The sequence below is a fragment of the Dicentrarchus labrax genome, unplaced genomic scaffold, assembly GCF_905237075.1.
Source record: "Dicentrarchus labrax unplaced genomic scaffold, dlabrax2021, whole genome shotgun sequence".
Taxonomy (NCBI): Eukaryota; Metazoa; Chordata; class Actinopteri; family Moronidae; genus Dicentrarchus; species Dicentrarchus labrax.
In genome coordinates, this window is record NW_026136724.1 from 13,241,876 (window position 1) to 13,258,653 (window position 16,778).

Sequence of the window (16,778 nt, forward strand, 5' to 3'; positions counted from 1 at the left end):
TTGCATACAAGGAACAAGAAGGAAAACATATTTTTGATTGGAGGGGGACTTAGAAATAAAATGGAAAGAGGATGGATTTGCAAATAAGAGTTGCAACCCGTAGTTAACCCATAAGAACCCATGGTGACACGTGTGTCACAAACACTTTAAATGTCCTTGAATCTTCCATACACAGCTTTATGCTTGACCTTAACTCAAGTCCCTAAGTGACTTCTACAAAACATCCTGGTGTGGTGGTCATATGACAATCATGTGACCGTGACAGGAAAGTGTCCCCTCCAAAGTGTGGGTGTGACTGAAATGACAGAAATGACAGAAATTAAGGAAATGGCTAAATTCAAAAAGCTTGTTTTTTGTTACTAACGTAAATTTAAACCCATTTAACAATTCTAGTGCTTTAATAGTGTGTATTGTATTGCATTTAATCTGTTCTGACCATATTTCCTGAACAAAATAATATAAAACAAGTTATGAAAATGTTGCTGTGACGTATATGTCACATCTGGCTTTTAACCGTAAAGTTGTCATGGAAAATCTGATGTGACGTCTGTGTCACAATAACAAAAAAGGTAATAAGCCCCTCAATTAATTTCACTGTTTCAATTATTTAGAATTAATATATGCCCTGTTGTCCAATTTAAAGTATATTTGAAGAAATATAAACAAAAAATTAATATCAAATTATTAAGGTATTAATAGTATTTATTTACCTAAAACGCCCATTGTGACTTATATGTCACAAAACAAATATTTGACATTTAAAAAGAAACAACATCAGAAATGTGTTCTATGAGTTCCACTTGCTCTGTGGTATATCCCCCATAATTTTCCTTCAAGAAAACTTATGGGTTAAAGGAAGGATTAAAAGTCTTTTTTATTATGCACAGATGGTATATTTTTTCATCTAGATAGTTACACCCTCTTCTGGAGGGGAGAATTCTAGAAATACCATCAGTGAGTGTTGTTAACTGGCCTACACGAGAGGCACAAACTAAGAACAACAACAGTTGCAAGTGCATTAGAGGCATGTGCAGACTGCATTGCTGTCTGCAGTCACACTGATTCTACCACTGGGGGCGCCAAAATAAATAAATCTTACACAGATTAAAATAAAAAACAATAAATATCCAAATGGATCTGAAGACAGAAAGATAGAAAGTGCGTGTGCAGAAGGAGATACTTTATGAATGCATTTAAAGGGTTAAATCAGTAAGATGTAAAACATTGCAATCTTCCCTGCAGTTCCATCCCCCTCCCCTTTCTGCCTTTGTATAAAGTCAGACTGCCGTGGGGACTGACCAGTGAGTGCACGGCAGACTTTGTAAAGGGTGAATCCTCGACGCACAGATGAAACAGGAGCGACACTTTGGGGGAATAAAACAGACCAAATGTCCCACAGAAAGTCAACGCTGATGCCAGGTGGTGTGGAGAACCTGCGGAGAAGATCCGCCACTGATTCCACAGGTGAGACCAAAAACTTCTAACTCGCTGGCATGACTTCCATTTAACGTTTATTCCCTCAAAATCTCAATCAAAGCGTGCCTTTGCGTTTAAAGTCTTTTTTCTTTCTTGCTTTTACATTTGACTTTGTCCTAAGCGCGTTCATCAAACTCACCTGTGCTGCCAAACTTTCCTCCAATCTGAGCCAAACGTTGGAACTTTGTTCCTGTAACACTATGAGCTCTATCAAAGTCACTGCGTTGCTGGAAGAAAAGTTTGAAAGATATTACAAACAACATCTGGTACACCTTTATGTTCGGACAGGTAGAGAGGTGAGAGTTGTAGCATGGGCTTCTTTCCTAGACTTTGTGTCATCAGGAAGGTTTACTACAGGTAAGACAGCAAAAATGAGCAACCACTGATTGTTCCTGACTTTCATTCTTCAGCCAAGGCATGTTGTCCTACCAATTTATGGCTTACCAAAATCTATACATTGCACCATTAAATCATTAACTTTTACTTGCTTTATTAGACAGAGACAAGAAGGGAGTATAAAGTCAGAATCCTATGAACAACATTATAAGTAGATGAACTATATAGGGTACAACCAGCATGCCTCTATTTTTAATTTCAAAGCCTAGCATATTCTTATCTGTCTGTTGCAATGCATTAATAATGCGATCGGTTATGGCAGACAGCAGTTGACAGCACGTTAGGACACCCTGCATGACTCTCAGGAGGTTTTTGTTAGTCACACATTTCCAAGGGGCAGCCAGAGGACATGGCTCCAGGGTGTCAGTCAACCTCCACACCTCTACTGCAATGAGACCCCCTCAGTGTGCAGCTTTGTGTTGTGTTTGACCCCCCGCCCCCCAATTCTTAATTCAGTATTTTTTTCACTGCCGAACTGGCAAATCATGTAAAAAATATTGTTTGATGTATCATGTCTGTTTTAAAAATCTGTCCTCCATTATATTTCCTTATTCAGAGAACAATGTGGATCCTGAGCAGCATCACCATGTCCCACAGCAACAGTCCCAAACTGATTGGCTCTCTGTTGGCCCTCAGCATCCAGAGCTAGGCGCAGCGGGGACACCCTCACCAGAAGCTTCTGCCCACCACTTCTGCCACTACACACCGAAATGTTTCCTCACTGTCCACAGAGGTGAGTGAGTCTATGCCACAAAAATGATTCAAACAAGCATAGCTGCAGGAGTAAGTTTCTGTAAGAATCCGTGGACTCTGGCGATTTTATTAGCTACAGCACTGCTGTTTCTTGTTTTGCCATGTGGAAGGGTTTTCTCACAGTTCTGATCCACACAGGAGGACACAGCAACTCAGCCCGGTCTACTCTGTCACAAGGTGCCCGGTCTACTCCGTCACGGTATGGAGAAGAGGGTTGGCATGAAGGCACTTCAAAGGCCACAATCCGCGCTGAGAATGAGGTGGAGGCACACAGGGAGGCCAACAACTACAAGGTGGGTTATTGCAAAATGCAGGTGTTAAAAAATGATGTTTTATTGCTTTCCTAGTTTGGTTGAATTCAGAGTTGCCAAAAATCACTCTTATTTTGGTTTTCAGTTTGGTTTTAGGAAGTGGAAAGGAAATGTAACAGAGAGGCCCATTGAAGACCGATCAGAAGTCATCAAAGAGCTCTACTCTGATCTTAGCATTGTTAAACCTCCAAAAGGTCTTTGCACTTTAATTCTGTTGAACAAGACCTACATACATACATACATACATACATACATACATACATACATACATACATACATACATACATACATATGCAGACAATAATGGGGTTGTTCCTGGAAAGCAATAACCTGTATTTATTATTTCTCCTTTCTTTTAGGCTCAGTGATCAGCTTTGGGAACATAGTTTATGTATGTTTATTTGGATGGTGGATATCTTTAATCTACTTCCTCATTTGTCCTGTAATGTTTCTAACAATCTTCGGTGCCCCTTACGGTACGTATCCTACGAAATTGTTGCATCACTCAAAGTATTTGAATATTTCCTGAAATCTGGAACATGAAAATGAACAGGTTGTTTTGTTGTTTTGTTTTTTAGGTAAACTTTGTTTCAAGATGGCGTTGTACTTTATTTGGCCATTTGGGAAGTCGTTAGAAAAGGTAACGTTATATACAGTATCTTTACTTCTAAACTAACTTTTTGTGACTTGGGAGTCCAATATTTAAGTGCCATTGCAAAAGTAGCTTGGACATGTTCTTTAGATGGTACCAACAAGTTATCATTTAGCTTAACCTGTCGTTGACTCTGCCTTCTTTAGGCCGGGGATTGTGTAGTTAAGAGATCCATTGTGAGGCCTCCAAAATTTGAGGTCATTCCTGAAGAGAGGGACACTGAAGACAATAAGGACCCTGACAGGGACAGGGACAAGGACTCTGCGCCTCTTCTAGTGTCTTCCCCAATCCCGGTTGAGATCACTGTCCCAGAGCCACCAGCCAGAAAAACTTCAAACCACTGGGTGAGAAAGTCAGAATGACCTTAATCACTTGGTGCAATTAAAGTTTAGTAATATTTGTGTATATATTATTCATGATTTTAAGTATTTTTTTGTCCTTCTCTGCAGTGCCACATCAGTACTTATGTCTGGTTGTTACTGGGTTACCCTGTCCTGGCTGTGGTCCACTCCCTGGCCTGTGTGCTCTCCTGGCTGCTGGTCTTCACGATACCTGTTTTCAAAATGAATGCTCGCACAATGACCATCGTCCTCCTCATGGCACCAGAGGACGTTCAGATTCACAAACTAGAAAAGGTACATGGTCATTTTCTGTTAGTCAAGAGATGTCTGTCTGTCTGTCCTTTCTATTCTATAGAGCTTTTATAGCCAACTTATTGGCTATGGTAACATGTAGTTGAAGTGCTCCACATGTTAGTATGAGTAATGCCTCTAGTGTTTGCAGTGTGTAAATGGCCAGTCTAAATAGTGCATCTATTACAGTTCAACCAAATCACAAAGAAATTAGTTCTCTTATCCCCCAGCGGTGTGTAACATGTAGTTTTGGTTTTATTTGCAAAGGTTTTGAGATATCTGCCTCTGACAGTGTCAGCGGTTTTCATTGGGAACTGACTTCAATTGAAGGTGCAACCAGAAAGTTGTTCCTTGAAAGAAATGTTCATCTAAATCCATTACACAGGCGAATATCTCAAAACCTTACCACAACAAAACTGTCTGTTACCATTGGAGGTAAGTGGAACAAATGTTTTTTCTTTTGACTTGCCCTTTAAACGTTATCCATTAATTGACAGTTTACATCTAATATATTTGTAAGTTAAGGTGAGTGTTTTGTTTTCTCTCTTTCAGACACTTGGGTGCGAGACCAGAGTCATCTTATGCTGTTATCAAGCTTTCAATGTGTATTACTACAAATACACGGTCCAAGGAATCAACATTTTTGCTCTCAGTATCCTTTTTTGGATTGTTGGATTTAACTTAATGAAAAGTGCTTGTAAAATACCAATCACTGATGGCAATACTGTATTCTCAATGTTATTCCTGGACCTAAGACTTGGAAACATTTTCAACAATTTTTCATCCCATCCCCATCAAGATAGCATTTTAACAAGGAGCCATTGTTTACTGCAGATGTACATGGTCAGTACAGTACTGGTCTGTTCACTGTCCATCCATTTTTTCTCCTTAAGTCTATGTTCCCTGCAGACCTGCTTCCCCTGGTAGTAATCACTCTGATTATTGGCTATACTGACCGAGAACACAATTACTTCAGTGCGGAGACCAAGTTTGCCACAGCCATCGCTTCCATCATTCCACTATCCTATTATATTGGCATGGGTATAGCCAGGTAAGGTGTTTTATTATTTGATTTGTAGATGAATGTAAACAAAAGGAAAAACATTATTGCAACCCAAACAGACTTGGGTTGCAATAACTTCCTACTAACTCCTCATGAATTATATTTTTATTGTTAACTACATATTCCCACAGCATTTCTGCACAGAGTAATTTTGCAGTGGGAGCAGTGGTAAATGCAACGTTTGGCTCCATCACAGAGATGACGTTTTACATCACAGCGTTGCTGCAGGGGCACCGTGCTGCCACCAAATGTTATGAAGAGATCGTTAAAGCAGCACTCACTGGGACCTTGCTTGGGTGCATACTGTTCATACCTGTGAGTGCCACAGGTGTACATGTCTGCATTACAATCCTTTCTGTGAAGTTTGGAGGCACTAACCTCTTAGTGTGTGTGTGCTGTCTGTCTGTCTGTCTGTGTCAACTGCTCAGGGTATCTGTATGATCATCGGGGGCATTAAACACAGGGAGCAGCGATTTAACAGTCGTTCAGCCGGAGTGAGTTCGGCTTTACTCTTCATATCCATAGGAGGTATGTACTGTATGGCAGCTACATTTTTAAACACCATGTCCTACACCAACAGATTCATAAAACTCATAATTCTTAAAATATCGTCCCTAGGTGTGTTTGCTCCAACGCTCTTCTCAAAGATCTTCGGCAATCTGGTGTGTGAAAGCTGCACCATTATTCCAGGCAATGTCAGCGTACCCTTTATCTGCAAGGACTGTCACTACGACACGGTGGGCTGCTTCTCTTAACCATCATATAGTATGACTTCATGCTTGTGGCCAATTTTACCTGCACTTTGTGTGAACACATTCAAGATACCTTTACAATGAAGAATAAATATTTATGGGGCTCCACAGCTAAAATATATAAGGCTAAGTGATTGATTATAATTTCCGCCTTCATTTTTTGCTGTTTTTGCAGAGTCAAACTGACCCTCATTTGATTCTGTCCCAAATTGAGTAAGTTCAGGTGCTACACACAGATGTATTTTGTTTTGCAGCTGTTTTTCAAAGTAATCTGCTTAATAGTGGACTAACTAATTAATTATTAAATTAAAAAAATAACATTTTCCAGGCCCCTGGTGTACACCATTTCTGTGCTTCTGCCTACTGCATACCTGATTGGCCTCATCTTTACACTGAAGACTCACTCCCACATCTATGATATCCATATCAGCGATGGCCAAGACGGCCATGCACACGGTCAGTACGCACAAGAGGGTACCAGCACCTTCCAGCCCACTGGTGAGGTCACCACTGGCCATCTCCATGCAGCCCACTCGTGTATTAATGCCAGCATTGTTGCCACCAGCCAGGTGGCTGCAGCAGGTGTGTGTGTGTGGGGGTGGGGGTGGGGGGTGGGGGTGTGGGTGTGTGTGGTGTGTATTTAATGTTTGGGCTAAGGAAGATGAAGTTGCAATGCACTGACTGCCTGCTATAATAACCTGTTTGTGCATGTAAGGAAGGCATTTCCCTTGCAGTTGCAAGTTGTGTCTGTGCATGTTCTTTTAAGCATGTGAGGGTAAAGTAAAAAAAAAGTTAAAAAAAATTCAGACTTGGAACTTGATTGGACGTATGTGAAAGTGGGGAAGCATATAGCGTGTGTCTGGCCCCAGCAGGTCACCATGTAGTCCACTGGTCCCGGTGGAGGGCTCTTGCAGTGCTGATTGTTGCCACAGTGTTGATGGCTTGCTGTGCTGACATTAGCACGGAGAACATCGAGCCCATCCTGACCCATTCCTCCATCTCCCAGGTATTCAAAATACTGTATTAATAAAGAGTAAGAGATCAATTCAACATGTATTAGTATATAGCAGAGGGTGCAAACCCACAATTCAAGTTGAACTTCACAACCTGGAATACCTTTTGGAAAACCTAAATCCAACTTGCTGTTTGCAACAAGAGGGTTAAGATGAAACGTAGTTTTATGGAGACTCAACATACCTGATATGTTTAGATATAAAGAGAATGAATGTCTGCCTCAATGCGTTTCTTTGTTCTCGATGCAGTACTTCATCGGTGTCACAGTGTTGGCCATGGTGCCAGAGCTTCCTGAGATCGTCAATGGCATCCAGTTTGCACTGCAGAACAACATCAGCCTGAGGTACAGACTGCAGAAAATTACACATGGTGTTTTTTTTCATATAATTTTGAACAGAAATTAGACTTCATACATTATTTTTTTCCCCATAAATTGATACAGACTGAGCCAGAGGAGTGTTATAAACATTTTTAACTTGTTTCTACAGTCTTGAAGTAGGCAGTTGCATTGCTGTGCAGGTCTGCATGATACAGATTCCACTACTCATACTCTTCAATGCCTTCTATGTAAGTGCCCATTTTTTGTAATTAATAGATTTCTTTACACAATGCAATAGTTTAAATCATGACTTGGCTTGAACCTTTTTTGTTTCCCAGGATGTTGGATTCGTGCTAGTGTTCAGTGACATTCATCTCTGGGCCAGTATCTTCAGTGTCATTCTGGTCAACTACATCTTCATGGATGGAAAATGTGACTACTTTCAAGGTAAGTCATGAGGCAGAGATTTCCCCACATCAGAAATGGACATCAATTCAAGCTAGAATTATCATGTAGATTATAATCAACTCTTTTTTTTGTTTGCAGGAACTGCTCTAGTGGTGGTCTACCTCATCCTTTTGGCCCTTTACTTCTTTGCTCCTTCTCCACGCTCGTGTTGATCTGCTTGCCAAGAAAAATCCTAAGGCTGCAAAATGTAATGCCACTATTAAAAAAAAAAAAAAAAAAATACAATAACCCTTTATCTTCAGGTGGTGTGTGTTCAGTGGCACTAAAGGTGGAAACTTTGGATTGGCTTTTTGACATTTCACAGTGGAGCTATAAAGTGAAAAGATGTCTGCTTTTGGGCAGTATATGATATTGAATGGTGTTTTGTGTGTGAGCATTTTCCCAGTCCTGGCTGTCATTAAACATCCATATATTGGTCTTGCATTTAATGTATTCACATTTTGTAACGTGGTTTATATTTGATATAATAAATGCATCAATTGATACATCTTTTTGAACCAGTGCTTCACTACCTATATCATTTACCAACTGGTCGAGGCAGATGACCACCCACCTAGAGCCGAAGGGTCTGTCCTAGGTTTCTGCCTCTTAAAAGGCAGTTTTTCCTTGCCCCTGTCACCAAGGTCTTGCTCATGGTGGTACTGTTGGGTCTCTGTAAATAATGTCATAAGGAGTTCAGTCTAGACCTGCTCTATTTGAAAAGTGTCCTGAGATAACCTCTGTTATGAATTGGCGCTATACAAATAAAATTGAATTTTGTATTTAAAAACATGGCTTTTTGAAAGATTACTATAATTTATATTGGATTTTCATTACTGCTACATTTTGATATCTTGGTTCTCTAAAGTTGGTTATTAAACATTGAGATGCTAGTATGCTCAACTAACAGGAAAAATGGCATGCTTGTTATGTGAATTCTCAGAATAGGAGGAGCAACAGCAGTTCATGCAAAAAGTAAAACGGTTTGGGTTTTATTTCTGTTGTATCATGCTAATTATTAGTCAAGCAAAGGAAATTGGGGAAAAGAGAGCTATTTACAGAACACTTTTATTGACAGTACTCCAATACAACATTCACACAAGCCTACTATACAACATTTTAGTGGTCACCTTTAAAACTATGTCCCAAAGTAAAGGTTAGATGATGTTAATATAAAAAGCAGGTAATGACATCATGCACAAAGTAGTGTGTTATGCAGAATGGAAATAAAGGGGCAAGAAATGCAGGCAAACCATCGGGCAACATTTCATCCTGGGTCTCGACTAACCTCTCATCCCTCATTATAATCACACTTTGTTCAAGATGCGACATTATTTGGCATCAGGTAAATTCATTCATTAAACATGTGAACTGTATTGAACACACTGACTTGACACGTTGAATAAGTGCTTTTAGGATTAATACCCAAAAGGCTTAATATGCTGCATGCTGTCCTGAAGTCCACTCTTTCTGGCCATTAACAGGAACAGAACACAAAGCTTCTGCATCCTTGAAACAGGATACAAAATTGATGTTTTTGCCACGGAGATGTTGAGTGATTATATGTAATGACTTGTTGAAAATGGTTAAAATGTTCACTTACTTGAAAAAACACAATTTTCAACATGATCTTATACTGCCTGTATTTGTGAAATTTCAACCTCATTAGAAGTTTGAAAAAGGCACTGCAGTATAAACAAATGTTTGTATAAGCCTGCTACTGAAGCAACTCCCTGTGTAAAACATCTTCTATGTCATCAACAGAGAGGGAGTAAAAGTCTGAACAGAATTAAGTCTTTATTCGAATAAAAGCATTTTTTAAATTAAAATTTAAAGAGCACCAAATTCACAGTGATGTGTTGCATGGTTTGGTTTACAAATGAGAGCTGCAAGAAAACAAGATGGAAATTAAATCAATTTGATGATACCCACCTTACTTTTGACTTTTTTTGCAGATGGTTTTCCAGGCAAATTGTAACCTAATGTATAATGGAAAATAAAGGAAATACAAAGGCTCAGACATTGAACCCTTTCTTCACATACTAATGAGGAGCATCCAGTGTTTCTGCATGGTTTAGCTAAGTTACCAGAAATAAAATACATGATCCATGACCACTTTAAAGGCATACCACAACTTTGTTTTTTTTAAATGTTTTTTCCCTCATCTCCAGGCTGACACTGGTTTCCATTCATGTAGTATGAAAACAAATCTGAAAGACTTGAAATTTAAGATTGGTAATCCCTCACAGTAAACACCATGTCTGTGTTTATTTATGTCAAAGTTATGCAAGGATAACTTCAACCATAAAAACACATTAATATCAGCGTGATTGATTATGTAAGCTTCAAGTTGCTGGAAGTTGATTTTCATACCATAGGAAGAAAACAGCTGCCTGAAAGGTTGCAAAAAAAAAAACATTTTTAAACTCTAAAACACTACAGGATGTCAGCAGTAATGAAGATTTTATAGGAGATCAAATTAAATTAGCTAAAATGTGCAAAAACACTGACATGGCCCTTGGTAAAACCACTGTCTGCCACTTTCTAGAGTCATTACTTAGCTTATAGGATCTATTAAAAAAAAAAAAGTAAATGTCCACAAATTTGCAAGACAAAGTGTGCAAACAGCAATATCATGTGATGAGAATACCCCCAGTATAGCAGATTTAGTCCTTCAAATAAATATACATGCATTCTTCCTCTGCACAGAATTCTTAAAAGTACTAGAGAAGGCAGATTTTAAAAACATGGGAGAGGACAGTCTTTGAAAGCGTGACATGGCAAAATAAAGTATTTCCGGCTTGGCAGTTTGGAGGATGAGAAGCGGGAATTCGTATTTAGCTTGACACAAAGGCATCATGTAAGGAAAAGGGGTGGCTGAGGGGCGGGAGTTTGAGTAAAATCCATAAAACATTCCACATTTATTTTCTTTATCATCACTGAAACTGCGGAAAATAAGAGCGAACGAAAAAAGGCATCGCATTGCTTTTGGTTTTAAGGCGGGGCTACGTTAGGCAGGGGAGGGAGAGGGCATTTTTTCCCGAGAATTTTGCCGTGAATTAAATTCTGTGCTCTGTCATCTCCTCCCAGTCCAGCCCAGTCCATCCCATCCATTCGTTTGTCTGTCCTCCACTGTGCGGCCTATTTCAAGCGTTCAATGAGTTCCTGTGTGAGGCCCAGGTTGAGCAGCTGCATGGTGGGGAGTGAAGTCAGGTGGGGAAAGGCCTTGAGGAGCTTCTCCCAGCATAGCTCCAGCAGGCTGGGCACAGCCAGCCAGATCTTAAAAAGAGAGCCAGTTCTCTTGTTCTCATGGATGTTCACCACACCACCATGGATGTACATGCAGCCAGCCTGGGGATGGAGTGAAGGAAAGAGAGAAACTTAACATTTTATATACAATGGAGAGTTTGCCACAGAAAGGAACTGGGGTATAAGGACTGTTGCTATTCCAAACTACAGTTCATTGATTAAACTTATATAGGTAGAGTGACCAGGAAGCGTAGTTTTCTACTAACTGGGGTGACAGCAGCACAGTGGAAGTAGGCCGGCTCAGGCATCACTGCTGGTAGTTTACTCCACTGGAAAGTCTGCAGATTAATCTTCCACAGATCAGCTAATATCAATTCCCCGTTGTAGCCTCCACAGATAAATACATCTACAAGGGAGAAAGATGAAACATCAGACACTGATCACGTGGTTGCACATGTGTTAGCTCATAGGGAGGTACTTTTTATATAAGACTGACGGTTTAACATTTGAGGATGTGATATCAAATTTCAGGAGCACCTGTTTATCTTTGAAGCAGAATAACAGAAGTAGGATTTTTATCAGGTGACGGTAGTTGCACAGCATTGTTGAAAAATTCTCACCATTTCGTATTTGTACACAGCTATGGCATCTCCTAGGAGCAGGATATCCTGTCAAAAGCACAGACTTTTTAGAAGGGTATGAATAATAACCAATCAGGCTTAGTTAATAATGAGGTGCAGACTACAGACCTATTTTGTCATGAGGTTTAGTTGTAATCTCCTCCCAGGAATTGGTCTCCAGATTGTAAGCATGTATCTATTAAAAAGACAAATTATTTACTGCCTGGTCTAAGTCAGTGTTTGGTGCAGTGATTAAGATGGCTTGTATACAAAACAAAACTGTAACATAAACCGTAATAAACAGTCATCCAGACACAGTAGATTATCTTTTTTCACTCTACTATATTTACAAAAACCAATGTTCTCTTTAGAAATCTCTTTCATCTTCCTCAGCTCACTAACAAGCGCGCTGGAGACGAAAAATACAATATATAGGCCAGATATCGCTTCAGCAGTTATAAAAATAAAACTAAGTTGTTCAGAGTTTTGAGCTTGAAACGTTTTGAATTTGAAATACTGGCTGGCCCACAGTTTCGGTGACAAGGGAAATGTGTTTGGTGAATCTACCCTTAGTGGTTTAGTACCTTGTCCAGAGGGTAAGATGTCCAGGAAGTTCCTCCTCCCAGAATGTAGATCCTCTGTCTGTCATGTGCTATTTCATGCCTGTACCTGTGACACACGCATACAATAGCACACCATGCTAAGGAGTTTTACACAACTGGAAAGAGCCCTGCTTATTTTCCCCCATCCTGCAGCACATTCAGGCGTCATAAAGGCTTACCGTTCCTCAGGCAGGTCATCAGGAGGGTTGTTGGGCTTGAGGTGGATCCACTCCCTGGTGGTCAGGTCCAGCCTGTGCAGGTCTGTGCTGTAGATGTAACCCGTTGTCCCTCCAAACACGTACAGGAAACCATTTATAATAACCATTGCCTGAAGGAAAGAAGATATGAAATAACAGCCTTAGTAAGAAGGCGCTCTAAAAGAAATCAAAGTTGAAAAATTTGTAAATTCACTTACAACCAATTTTTTCAATATTTCAAATCCCTAAACTGAATTTGTCCAAGAAAAGAAATCAAATGACTTATGAAGGAACTATGAGGTTACCTGTCCATAGATTCTGTTGGGCTTCTTCCCCCGACAGTTGAGCAGTGACCATCGCTTGTACTTCACATTACAAACATGTACGTCATTACCGTTATTTTCACCAAAGGGGATCCCAGTGCCGCCAAACACCAAGAGGTTGTTGCCGTGCAAAACAGCTGAAGAAACACAGCAACAATTCAAATAACTCAATTGTCATACACCTTTTTTAACAGAAAACTGGGGTTTGTTTTGTGTATGAAATACTAATGAGTGCTAGTACAATTATATAGTATCAGAACGGTCAAAACTATTAGATATACAATGTTTCACCTGACATAGACGCCAGCTCTGTGGGCATATAGCCCTCTGTTCGAATCTGCTGCCAGCAGCCTGTGGCAAAGTGGTACCTCCAAAGCTCCCTGAACAGTGGATAGTCTTCATTCTCTGAGCCTCCTGACTCATCGTAGTCAGGGTTGTACCCTCCAAACACATACAGGTTAGTGTTGTCAGCAACACAGCGATGGCCACTTCGGGCGGGAGGAGTGCGATGACCTGGAGAGGGAGGAACAAAGCTCCATAGAAGGAGGAGAAAGGAGGATCATTTAAACTGAGATACTAGATAAGTACTAGACTGATAAGATAAAACACACAAAAGTGCAAAATACAAGTACAGTTTCAGTAAATTATCATCGGTTGTATTTACTACAAAATCTGACTGAACTGACTGTGGAGTCATCACTGTGCATAGTCGTGTTAATAAAGCCAATTTTGTTCATGTATTCATTCTTCCTTGTCACAGAATGCTGAAGGATATCCCAGCATGCCCTGGCAGAAAGGGTTAACACTTGAAGATGAGTCACCAGGGCTAACACATAAACACATTCACATTTGAGCAGTTCTTAACCTCAAGTTTGCCTGCATGACTTTGAATTTACTTTAAAAGGAAAACAATGGGTAACATAAACAAAACTCAATGAAAGAAAGCCCCAATATATCCTAGCTGGGAGGCGATAGTGCAAACACCTTTGCCAGCTCTGGAATCAGGAGCTATATTATGACACTGTCCTGGTGATAGATCTATATTTATGCGATAGCATTTCTTTGTGTATTGTTTACACCCAGTTGAATCTCAACTTAATACACCTGCTCAGGGACAATAAGCTGTGAAAACCTTTCAATGTTGCTTAAGCAAGAAGTGTGTCTTCCCCATTATACTATATATGTCACGACCTATGTAGTGTATTCCAAATTAAATGACACTTACCAAGCAGACAGAGAAAGAAGTCTGTTCATATCATACAGTGATGTAGTTAAAATATACAAGCAGACTTAGCAGAATTATCTGCAAGGCTCCCACTTTTACCTTATAAGGAAATCTATGCAAATAGAAGAAAATAAAACATCACCATTTGAGCTACTGTTTTCTATCCACAGGCACACAATGACAGAATACAGTGCGCGATATGCCAAATCTAATAATGTACCTCTGTTTAATGTGCTAAGAATAGAACAGAGGCCTACCTACAACTCGACACTGATGTTCCAGCCAAACAATGCATTTTTAATAATTAGGATGTGTAATGGACTGGGAAAGCACAGCGATTAAGAGGGGCTAACAGATACAAAGCAGAGGAATGTAGGAACAGTGGCATGACCAAACATCCACACTGATCCAATGTGAATGCCCGAAACACAACACAAACGAGCAAGTTCATTACCATGGCTGTTCTACATTATCATCTCAAACTTAAATCAGATCATTCACAATCATAGCATACCGGGTCACTGGCAGACCTCTGTCCAGGTGACACTACATTCATTTGGCAGATGCTTTTGTTCAAAAGACTTACAATAAGCATTCACACTGAAGAGGAACAAAAGCTACATGTTATTAAAACTTGGAAGCGCAACACTTCCAAATAAACAGCTGAAGGTGCGCTCAGAAAGCTACAATTGACTACATGTTTAAAGTAAATGTTACATTCACGTCTGACATGTGAAATAGACCCAAATCTCTAGCTACCAACGTGGCTCGAACAAGAACAGAAGAATGGTTGTAAGAGTGGAAAAAAAATGCTGTTTCTTTCTGTTTTGAACTCAGATAAATATGTTACAATTAGTTATTTCTACTGAGCCATAATAAAAACACTGTGAAACTTCTGATAGCATCTCACAGCAAGAGTTTTTAGATTTTAGAGGAACTGGCCTCAGGTTACTTTTCACATTTGTTAGAGATGTCTGTGTATTTAATAAAATATGACCAATTAGGGCTAATTGAAGGTGCCAGTTAAATGGCAAGCATCAATATAAAAGCATCATCTAGAGTCTTCAATATTGTAATTGCTTAGTTCTGACCAAATAAATGTTTTTGCAGTTGTCTATGATAACTATCAGTCATCTAGGTCATTGGATATTTTCTGCAGCTGCATGTTAACATCAGTCAGAGGGTTATGAGGTGGACTTTGCTGGGCCGCAGGTGTGACTGGTCTTGCAAACAGTTTAAGACTAACACATATCTGTGATACAAAACATAAGAGGAGTCAATCCTTTCTGGCTTTTTCCACACACCCAGAGCAATAGAGTATGTTCTGTGAATAATGCTTATTTATACATTCTTTTGATACACCCCTTATTTAAATTGACAGAAAATTATGCTGAACACCTCCTTTAAATTGGCATTTAAAGTGTTTACCGAGTAACCAATGACTGTGTATCAGGCCATATACTACGCTGTCTGTGCAGCATTTAACAAAAAAGGTGTGATACCCAGCTTTAATGACACAACGTTAACACATACCATCTTGGGTATGATTGCTATACACGCTATTAAAAGATAAACAAGCAGAATTAACTGGATGCTACTAGCTTCAACGCTACACTTAGCAATGTCACCAGGTAAGGGCAACGCTAAAATGACGAACACGCAAAAGGTAGCACTGTATGTGGAGCAGCTGATCTCAGTCACACGGAGTTTTAGTCGACTGGTAAAATGTGCCAACGTTGAGTTAAAACCTATCCTTAGCGTGTGGTGCTAACATTGTTGACCGACCTGCTAGCGTCTCAGCGTGCGGCGGCCTGCCTGTCAGTTTCTCGAATTTATTCAGCTGGTCTGGACTGCGAGCACCTTCAGCGTCCGACATCGTTTCCCGTTACAATCCAGTCCTGAAGAATGTCAAATCAAATAAAAAACATGTGCTAAAGTGCTGATAAAACATTATAAACCACCCCACATCACAGTCACTTTGAAGCCATTCACAAATGTTAACCCCCCCCAGCACCGGCCGCGAGAGCCTTGGCCAATCAGAAGGCTTGTTATTAGGACGTGGCGTCATTAGAGAGGGGAGGGACTGCGCGTGTCTCCAAAACAACAACAGGGGTTTTTTTTTTGTTTTTGTTTTTGTTTTTTTTTAGCCCGAGGCCCAAATGTGGTGGTCCATGGAAATGATTTATGTAGTAAATGGAAATAAATCTTAAAGACAACTGAGAGAATACTCTACTTGTGTTATATCTCAATTAAACCTCCTTTAAGTTAACTTTTAGTTTAGTAGTTTTTTGTTTGTTTGTTTATTGTGATTATTTAACTGTTTTTTTGTTTCCTTTTATCTCTCTTTTCTATTAATATATGCTGCTTTCATGGATTTATTGTTAGGTATGATAAGCATCCATATGCATTGATGATGCCTGTTGTTACTTGGAGAAGCTTAATAAAGTTTTTAATGTAAGTAGTTAAATCATTAAATAATGCTAATCCTACTGGGTCCATAATTTAGAAATAGGTTATTTTTAACCCACTTAGGCAGGTTATTTTGTCAGAACCATGTCACCGGACAGCCACCAACCAAATTATGTAAAAAAAAAAGTTAAATTTGTTTAATTATATTTTGTGTTATTTAAATGTATTAATTATTTCATCCTTCATTTTGGTTTAAATGTTATCAGATATGTAGGTACGTTTTCATTTTATTTAGGTATATATCAGAATCACTTTTATTGGCTAGGTATGTGCACACA

General features: G+C 39.5%; 2 protein-coding genes across 6 annotated transcripts; one reads left to right on the forward strand and one right to left on the reverse strand.

Annotated features, from left to right (window-relative positions):
- The first annotated feature begins 1,294 nt into the window (after positions 1-1,294).
- Positions 1,295-8,321, forward strand: cax1 (cation/H+ exchanger protein 1). 4 transcript variants are annotated; one of them, XM_051392813.1, is made up of 20 exons: positions 1,295-1,464; positions 2,429-2,605; positions 2,764-2,918; positions 3,022-3,130; positions 3,296-3,412; positions 3,515-3,576; positions 3,735-3,932; positions 4,038-4,223; positions 4,773-4,872; positions 5,130-5,271; positions 5,415-5,598; positions 5,712-5,811; positions 5,902-6,020; positions 6,211-6,248; positions 6,364-6,617; positions 6,905-7,041; positions 7,298-7,392; positions 7,538-7,616; positions 7,707-7,815; positions 7,915-8,321. In XM_051392813.1, the coding sequence occupies exons 1-20, from the start codon at positions 1,389-1,391 to the stop codon at positions 7,986-7,988; spliced, it is 2,511 nt and encodes an 836-aa protein (XP_051248773.1). In that variant the 5' UTR covers positions 1,295-1,388; the 3' UTR covers positions 7,989-8,321. The 4 variants fall into 4 exon arrangements, with proteins under 4 accessions (XP_051248773.1, XP_051248774.1, XP_051248775.1 ...); XM_051392814.1 differs by having other exon boundaries at positions 6,908-7,041; XM_051392815.1 differs by having other exon boundaries at positions 6,364-6,491.
- A 546-nt stretch (positions 8,322-8,867) lies between these two features.
- Positions 8,868-16,069, reverse strand: klhdc10 (kelch domain containing 10). Of its 2 annotated transcripts, none has more exons than XM_051392817.1 (9): positions 15,817-16,066; positions 13,098-13,319; positions 12,789-12,943; positions 12,466-12,614; positions 12,269-12,353; positions 11,814-11,880; positions 11,685-11,732; positions 11,331-11,470; positions 8,868-11,166 (listed from the first exon to the last, which is right to left on the reverse strand). In XM_051392817.1, the coding sequence occupies exons 1-9, from the start codon at positions 15,905-15,907 to the stop codon at positions 10,957-10,959; spliced, it is 1,167 nt and encodes a 388-aa protein (XP_051248777.1). In that variant the 5' UTR covers positions 15,908-16,066; the 3' UTR covers positions 8,868-10,956. The 2 variants fall into 2 exon arrangements, 1 of the variants encoding a protein (XP_051248777.1); XR_007882597.1 differs by having other exon boundaries at positions 11,017-11,166; positions 11,602-11,732; positions 15,817-16,069.
- Positions 16,070-16,778: the final 709 nt, after the last annotated feature.

What these genes read in the sequence shown, in the direction of transcription:
- cax1 (XM_051392813.1), top strand. Translation starts at nt 1,389, where the DNA reads ATGTCCCACAGAAAGTCAACGCTGATGCCAGGTGGTGTGGAGAACCTG. An exon ending in ACTCTTCATATCCATAGGAG is followed by an intron (nt 5,812 to 5,901) that starts GTATGTACTGTA and finishes TATCGTCCCTAG; the next exon opens with GTGTGTTTGCTCCAACGCTC. An exon ending in TACTCTTCAATGCCTTCTAT is followed by an intron (nt 7,617 to 7,706) that starts GTAAGTGCCCAT and finishes TTTGTTTCCCAG; the next exon opens with GATGTTGGATTCGTGCTAGT.
- klhdc10 (XM_051392817.1), bottom strand. Translation starts at nt 15,907, where the DNA reads ATGTCGGACGCTGAAGGTGCTCGCAGTCCAGACCAGCTGAATAAATTC. An exon ending in GCACGCTGAGACGCTAGCAG is followed by an intron (nt 13,320 to 15,816) that starts GTCGGTCAACAA and finishes CTCCCTCTCCAG; the next exon opens with GTCATCGCACTCCTCCCGCC. An exon ending in CCAACAGAATCTATGGACAG is followed by an intron (nt 12,615 to 12,788) that starts GTAACCTCATAG and finishes TCTTTCCTTCAG; the next exon opens with GCAATGGTTATTATAAATGG.